This window comes from Habropoda laboriosa, unplaced genomic scaffold, assembly GCF_001263275.1.
Source record: "Habropoda laboriosa isolate 0110345459 unplaced genomic scaffold, ASM126327v1 scaffold67, whole genome shotgun sequence".
In the NCBI taxonomy this organism is placed as follows: Eukaryota; Metazoa; Arthropoda; class Insecta; order Hymenoptera; family Apidae; genus Habropoda; species Habropoda laboriosa.
Genome location: NW_017100242.1, coordinates 1920841 through 1929510, shown reverse-complemented (window position 1 = coordinate 1929510; position 8670 = coordinate 1920841). Strand labels below are relative to the sequence as shown.

General features: G+C 33.5%; 2 protein-coding genes across 2 annotated transcripts in view; one reads left to right on the top strand and one right to left on the bottom strand.

Moving 5' to 3' along the window:
• The window catches only part of LOC108571904 (peptide deformylase, mitochondrial-like), a 1782-nt gene extending 1595 nt beyond the window's left edge, over positions 1–187 (top strand). The window contains exon 3 of the mRNA XM_017934062.1: positions 119–187. Within this exon, the coding sequence (XP_017789551.1) occupies positions 119–187 (69 nt within the window). The remainder of the gene's footprint in view (positions 1–118) is intronic.
• Positions 188–3364: 3177 nt separating this feature from the next.
• Positions 3365–8670, bottom strand: part of LOC108572004 (tachykinin-like peptides receptor 99D) — a 41032-nt gene continuing 35726 nt past the window's right edge. Inside the window, exons 4-6 of the mRNA XM_017934183.1 lie at positions 6943–7139; positions 5108–5253; positions 3365–3480 (exon numbers count right to left, since the gene is read on the bottom strand). Of these exons, the coding sequence (XP_017789672.1) occupies positions 3365–3480; positions 5108–5253; positions 6943–7139 (459 nt within the window). The remainder of the gene's footprint in view (positions 3481–5107; positions 5254–6942; positions 7140–8670) is intronic.

Below are 8670 nucleotides of genomic sequence, written 5' to 3'. Positions count from 1 at the left end.
TTTAATTTTTCTTTCATTTTTACACTGTTTATTGATATAGTTTCAACTTACCTTGTAATGATTGTAAGCTTCTTAGAATAAATATACTGTTAACTATGTAAAATTCTTTCTATTTCAGGGTATACTGTATATTGATAAAATGTTGCCAGATACATTTAAATTTTACGATCCGAAATATATGAAATAAAGACAGAAAGCTTATCTTACCGTGCGTATTGAGACATGATAGTACAGTTGAAGTAAATTTATTGCAATTAAATTAAAAAATTGCTTGGGTGGAAAATTTCAATTTTTTTTTAAATTGAAAATAACGACAGAATTCAGTGGAAAACAATGAATTTAGTTGGTATTATGAAATTTGTAATTATTTACATACACTATATGTAACAGGTATAATAAACTTCTGTACTTTTAGTACAAAATTACTTTTAACTATTGTTACATGAATTTCTTCAAAAAAACGTTTTTAATAATCACGTTTGAATGATTGATTCTGTTCATATCTAGATTATCAAGTTGTGCAAATTTTAATTAGATAAGGTATAGAGAAAATTATTGTAATAATTTATACGATTAATTTCTTAAATTATCTGCTTAAATTCCGCTCGGCTCGATGTACGAACAATTTTCCGCAGCGAATTTAAGCGCTCTCCCCACTTAAGAGGTTAATAATGATTAAAAACAAAAGGATTTAATTGTATTATTATTATCCTGAAGAAAAATTTACAAGTTGTTCCAATTGTGGAACTTTGGTTGAATAAAAACTGTTTAATAAGTTCATTGTAATAAATCAGTTATAAATTTATTGTTTCGTTCCAATCATCTTGAATATTCTCTTTGATGAACTATATTTGTTGCGATATTTTTTTATACGATAAATATGTCTAATAATGTAATGTTATGTGCATTCTACGCTATATTATAATATCTAAATCGATATACTTCATACAAAATAGATACAAATCACATTAATCGTTTATTTTTAATATCATATATTTTCTTTTCTTCATTTTCATAGTGTTTACTTAGACCGGAAGTACAATGAAATTTAGGTAGTATTCTTCTACAAACAAAAGCAGCAATCTTTTACATCAATAATCACACATTTTTTTTTTGTTCTAGATGTTGAACAATACAGAGTGTCCCGTAACTCCTCGAACACCCGGAAATGGTGGGTTGCTGGGGTGACTCTGCACAACTTTTTCCTTTACCAAAATGTTGTTTGAAGCTTCATTTTTGAATTATTAACGAAAAACACTGGCCAATCACAGCGCCCGTAGAGCCCGCGCCCAGGCATGTGAAATTTTTTTGACAGCGATCGATAACCGAGAAGTGACGCGTACGCATTTGTTCGATCGCGCGCGGGTGAGCCTCTGTTCTCCGTCCCTGAGCGCGAGCTTTACGCGCGCTCTGATTGGCCAGTGTTTTTCGTTAATAATTCAAAAATGAAGCTTCAAACAACATTTTGGTAAAGGAAAAAGTTGTTCAGAGTCACCCCAGCAACCCCCCATTTCCGAGTGTTCGAGGAGTTACGGGACACCCTGCATATTCATGTTTTACATTACTGGTGAACTGTTTTCCATTACACTCAATATAGTCACGTATACATATACTCTTAACTAGTTTATTAAAAAGCGTTTATTTTTCCCAGAGTGTTGTTCCACATTATGTTACAATTGAAAATCTAAACAGGAGTTACAATCAAAGATATTATCCTTTAGGTTTCGCCAAATAATTCAGAATTCAATTAGAACTTCTTAGATTTGTGATGTCAAATATAAAGGAAAAATCTCAATTCTCTTGAAACAGAAACGTCGATGCTTGAAAAATATTATCAATAGCAAAATTCAAAGATGAGTGAAATTGAACATTTTTCAATAAAAAATAAACGTTCTCTATATTTATACGTTATTTTGCAACGGTGAGTCGTGATATAATTGTTTAAATTATTAAGAATAAAATTGCAGTAGAAAGAACCGCTTATTTTCTGCAAAAGTTTTCAATTCACGAAAAGGAGTTTTTTTAATAATTGCAATTTTTCTTTCTTTACCTTTTTCGACGCTACAGCAGTTAAGCGAAACTATTAAAATAGAAGTTTCCGTAAGTGACGAATCTTCATTTAAGAATATAAATTTCATCTCTTAAGAAGCTACATTCTCACGTAGAAAATATCTTCGTTGAAAATGAACATTTTCAGCTGCGCAATTGATTACGGTTAATATACTAGGGTGGATTGAAAAGTTCACGGCCTAAGTATGAAGGATTGCAGCTAAGTGCTTGTAACTTTTACCGAATAATATGTAATTAATTGTGTACTAATGTATACAGTTTCGTGTCTAATGAAGTAGAAGTATTTGCAGTGGATGGAGTAGAGATGGACAAAATTAGAAAACGGAACAACGATCTAACACCTGAAGATAAAGGAGCTCGCATCAAAGATCATTCAAGGACCTTGCAAAAATTATTCGAAATTCTTGCGAAAATCATTCATGGTCCTTGCGGTGGTGTCCTTTGTCACCAGGTACTGGATCACACCCTGGTTAAACTGGATAAACAGCCCTACTTCACCAGCTGTAAAAGAGAGCCACGAAACTTCGTACGTCGGTACACAAATGATCACAGATTACACCGTAAAAATTGCAAGCACCTAGCAGCAGTTCTTCCCACTTAGGCCGCGAACTTTTCAATCCGCCCTCGTAGAATAGCGAGTCGCAGTAGAAATACGAAGATCGATCAATCAAGCACTTTATGTTTTACAAAACAAGCATTACGTATCGATTAACCGTACGACAATCTGCGTTCTCGTCACAAATCTCTCACGATCGTTCGATCCTTTCTCCTTTAGAAAAAAAGAAATGTTTCGTTAACACATCCAGGTGGTAGTAAGTAGATAATTGGTCCGTTATACTTTACAGGTATATATTAAACGACTAGTTACAAATAGATAATCCAGCAAAGGTCGATACTATTTTCTAGATTTTTCTTTACACCGCGTAAGAACACAAACAGAGAAAATTGTACACACTTTTGGTAGTTTAACGCAGTGAACGAAGTTTGAAGTGCGTACGGAAAGAATTTGTTACTGTTGTATGAAAATTCGATTGAACAACGATTGTTCACAGGAAATGGAAGCAGTTTTTCATTATTTAGCAAGGTAGTTAACGTTTTATATTATACAAACAGAGTCAACGGTATTTGAGCTTTCTGCGTAACGAAGGAAGAGCGATGGTTCTCTCCTCTTAGCAGCTCCATTTTAGATCACTCGCTTCACACATGAATCTTGAAGAGGTTTCTCTTCTTTAGGATATGTGTTCTCTTATATCCAGGTATGTACTCGTTGTTGCTGAGAGTTTTGCTCTTCCTGTCAAGACACATGCCCACGAGCTTGCGATCCTTTCCATTTCCTCCCTCGATGCTGAGCCAAAAACTGATCGTTTCCTCCTCTCGACGATTGCAGGTACAATGGTATTCGTGCTGTGCCTATTGAAATTAGAAAGAGGCCTGGTTTGCATCGATACATTGTTTCTTGCGTATCGATTTCTACTGCATGGTAAATTTTCTTTAACAATCGAGTGTTCGAGATTCGAGGCTTTCACGGCCTTGGAGCGTTATTGTTTATCGAGGCTTTCGGGTGTGAGCTGTGTTCTTGTGGAGAAAGTATTCCAACGTTTCGCGAGGATTACAGGTCTCGTTTTATTGGAGTTCGTGAAAAATACTGATGATGGATTTTTAATTGACCAGTTGAGGAATTAAGAATGTCCACTGATTGGTGAGAAATTAACCGGAATTACACCTCCTTTAACTCTTATGTCAATAACCGGGGACCCTTTTGCACATTTTCTCACGTAAAATATTTTATAAATATTTCCTATCCTATTCATAGAGATATTTAAATATATTATTTATAGAAATATTGAAAAATTTCTTATTCGTGTTTGCTTCAAGTTCAGAATTTTGTTATCAGAAAGCTACTAAACTTGGACGATAAAGTAGACGACAATTGTGATTATTGCCATAAGGGTTAACACACTTCATTATCAGTGTTTTTCACGAATCCTGATAAAGTGAGAGCTGCAATCCTTACGAAACGTTGAAAAACTTTTTCCAAAAGGAGACGATTTACACCCGAAAGCTTCAATAATAATCAAATAAAGTATTGATGTATAGGGATGCATGTGGAAGTCTATTTGTTAATTATATACGGGAGATCGGAGTTGGAATTAATAGAAAGTGTGTCTAAGTAGTTTCGTTTGTTTTCGCTTTTATTTGAGAATTTTAGTTTTATTAATATTTCTTTTGTCATTAGTACGTGGCTTTTCTTGCATAAAGTGAGGTAAAGTAATAAAAATTGTCCAGTGTAAGGTATCATTTCAAATAAGCAATATAAAATGATTGCTAAATTATAATGTAGATTTTGTTTGCCTCACCTCACCTCGATACGTTCCCTCAACAGTTCTCCTTTATTGTTATAAAATATTCACAACAATAACTTCAAGCTCCCATATTCTATTAATACTCATGAATTTCGAGCGTTCTCTAATGAAAGTATTATAAAATTAAGGCCCAAAATGTAAGTTTCGTATTTTAAGTAAATTAATTCTCTCTGGCAAAAATCCAAGTTACGATGAAATATCTAGTTTCAAACCATAAAATACAAATGTACAAATAACAAAGTATAAACATTATTCTATCAATTGCAAAAATTTGGCCAAAAACTAACAATAACTTGTACATTCAATTTGTTGAAAATTTCAAACCTAAGGATTCTTAACAACCGGTTGTTCCAAGTAAAGCGATTACAGAGAAAGTAGAAAAAGGAAGTGAAACAGATCTCGTAAGGTCTCTAGGTTTAACATTTTAGTTTCGTTCGTGGAAATTAGTTTCCAGAAGCTACCTGTTACACGTAACCGCTTCCTTACGAAAACAACCGTCTACACTAGTTCCGCCAACGACGACAACGCGACGTTGGTTAAGCTAAGATCGTGTAAATATATGTAAGAATTTCGTGGTTCCGTGTGGGCATCGTCGTGCTCGAAGCGTGACTCGCTCGTGGGTGTCGTGGACGATGTGGTGCAAGGATGTTCCGAGGACGTGCAGGAGGACGTACCGTTCCGCGATATCCTGGTCTGCGTCTGAGGACTTCCGGTGCAGCTGTATCGAGACGTTAGCGCTTCGGATCGCGATAACGAGGACTCTGCGGGAACGTGCACGCCGGGACACCAGGAAAAGAAATGAGCAAATCCTCGGCGAAATCTGCAAGGTGAGAATTAACGCTTTAACTGGAAACGTTTTTACGCTACTCTCGAACAGTAAACGCGGGGCTTTCAGCGGGTAGTCTCTTGAAAAAGTTTGCAAAATTTCTGCAACGTCTTTGAATGTTTTAAACTAAGGTTGTTGTAAATTTTTACTTTCTTTGTACCTGAGAGCTTGCGAGAGATTGTAATAAATTGTTCGTTGAGATACCCAGGTTTACAGTATAAGGGTTAACTTTCTCTTATTAGAGATTTGAATAAATTTGATTAAAGTGGAGGTCCCTATTTCAGGTGTATTTATCTCTATTTTGTCTCTGCAAAATTTGTCATTTTCATTTGTAACCTGGTAAATTTGTAGAGCCATATTTTCTTTTCAAAAGTTACTTGAGTGTCCGTGTACTAGATCATCCTTTAAGTTCGTGTCGAATTTTATAATTTAGACCAAAACTTCCAACGAACCTTGAGTCAAAATTTGCCTTGCCCTTGTAAGTGCCTTCGCATTTGTCGGTAAAACCATTACGTCGTCGCTATAGAACTTCCTCAGATTTTCATTCAAATATTCGTCACTTTCGGCACAAACTCACCGGATGACCTAATGTCATATTAAAAATTCCACAAATTAAAGCACCGACACGTGTTTAACCTTTAATAATTTAATTTCATATCTGTATCTTTAATACGCGTTCCAAAGCCACGATCGCTAATGCAACAACGATAATTTTGTTTAAAGTCGTATTTCAAATGGAATATCACGGACACTTGGTTTTATTCGAGAACGAAAGAGTACGAGTTATATATTTTATTTCTTTTTTCTTCTTTTTTCGTCGCGTATTTACTCCCGGTGTACGAGTACTGGCGACGAGTACCATTGGCCTATTGTGAGAAAATTGTTCGTTAGGGACAGTAGTAGTATTTCAGTTGTTCGGTATGAAATGATGACACCGGTACGCGGTAAATTGCACCGAAACAATTCCTGTCCATGACGTGTAAAGGGATTCCGGTAAATGGCTATTTTCAAATCAATCATCTGGCACCCGTTTCATTCAGCTTGTGGGCGAAACAATGTTATCTGGATTTGTTTTTGACGGTTCGTGCGGTCTTTTGATATCTACATATCTTGTAGAAGTGAACTTACCGCAATTAAAACCTTTGTTTAGCTACTTTTTGTCCAAACGATGGAAGGTCGTTTCAATCGTGGAACATCGAGAAAAGTGCAAGGAATCGCTTTAGCAATTGGTAAAGTCAAGATTGTAGGAATTTTCGTTGTGATAATTTTAGGGGTATTTAAAATGGAAGTTTGGGAAATTGAGAAAGTGTCTTTTGTACGTTTTGATTACGTCTTTCAAATCAAATTCTTTCAAATTAATAATAAATCTAATGAAAAGTATATAAATTTTTACAGTAAGCTGAGTAATATAATTATGAAATATTCGTTCTGTCATAAGTTTCAAATTATCAAGGAATTTGATCGCTTTCAGGAATTTTGATAAATTCGATCATCTATTTCATTCTCATCTCCGAAAGTTCTTAAATTGCTATAATTACGAAGGCAATGATTATCGCTATTCGCGTATTGCGATTTTTGTGTTTTCCTATATTTCTTAAAAGAAAAATTCAAATTGATCAATTTATACCGCAATTGCAACGTTTTTTAATGGTACTTACGTGTTGTCTTAAAGTAACGTTTTACCTGGAATTCATCCAACAGTAAATTATGGGATTGTACATGCTGTTAGACATCGCGAGCCAGTAAATGCCTAAGAAAACTTCTTGGATGTACGGTTTATTCGTAATCTTGGGGAAGTACGACGTGATGATGAAGTAGACGTGAAAGGGTAACCAACATACCGCAAATATTACCACCACCACGATCATCATCTTTACAACCTAAAACAAGTACACGTTTATTCATTATCATCTCATTTACTGTCACGTATTTTTACACGATATTTCATTGTTTGCTTAATCAAAGAAATTTCACATTTACATGGATAATAGTATTCGATGAAAAATGTTTCTATACTTTTTCATATCGTACCTAATTATTGATCTACCCAATGTTTCCTGAATTCCACAAGTTAAATGGAACTTGAAGCTACGATACACGTTCATTGATACATTTCGTGTCCTTCGAAGTTTGAAGTTTTAAATTAGAATGAAAAGTTACGTTGGTATAATAGTATTTTAATTCCAAGAAAATTCTACATAAACAAATTGAAAAATGTTGTTCGCTTAATGAAAGAACGTTGTTGATTTTTATTGAAATTATTGTTTATTGAAAAGATCTTTTTACTCGGTAGGAAGATATTAAGATATAGTTTTTGCTCTATAAATGTTTTCTTGTTCAGTTAAACGAAATAGTAGATTTACCAGATGAAATTGCAGAGCAACTTTAAAATTGTTTTTAAATTGTTTGCAAAACACTTGTACTTCCAGGGCGTTTCATATTAAAGGAGAACTGCCGGCGAATTAAACGATTTCGCGTCTTACTAAGTTTCCTGTTACAATTTCTTTGTGAACTTCTTTCGCAAGATAAATTGCCTTTATACTTGTACAATTCACATTTGAAGCTGTCGCAAAAGCAATTTATCAGAATAATTAAAACAATGCTTTCACTTGAAAATTCTGTTTCGATGAAAAATTGCAATAAGAGAATTAGGGAATTATGTGTGAGCGTGAGAAATTTGGTTTCGATCTGTAATTATACATACTTTAATATATTAAATTAGTTTCAATTATTAAAGTTTCTCTTTCGTTTGCTAAATAACGTAAAATTTTAATTATTAGCTGGGCAGAAATTTTTAAAAATTATTTAAAAAATGATTATGATTAAATGCATGCGTAGCAGGAAAAGGAATTCTAGAAATAGAAGGTTAAAAGGAATAGAACTATAATTTAATAGCGTAATATCCCCTTTTTGCATAAAACCATATGGCTATACTATGCAAGTCAATTCCCTTAAATTCTGGCTTTTACGGTTCACTTGTGACTATCTGGAAACATAGTATCTATAATATAATACACACACACATGCACATACTCTCTTTTCTAAAATTAAACTAATATTAATTTAATAATAATAGTAGCAATAATAATTTCTGATACAATGTAGTTTTACAATTATTTAATATAAAGAACGCTTTTTTTATCTGAATATATTTTACTGTTGAGGTTTGTTATTGTAGCAATGCAATTTGCATTATGTTTTATATTGTATCTTAATTTACGTATCAATATGCATTTTTCTATATTTACCTAACTATTTTATTAAATTTAACATTTAATTATATTTGTACTTCCCGGTTTAGTAGAATTATGTGCAAAATTTTTCACTTCTTATAAACGTAACTAAACGAAGCACGATAAATTTGAAAAATATCGAATCTTGAAAGATCTAACGAATTAAAGGAATAGCAGA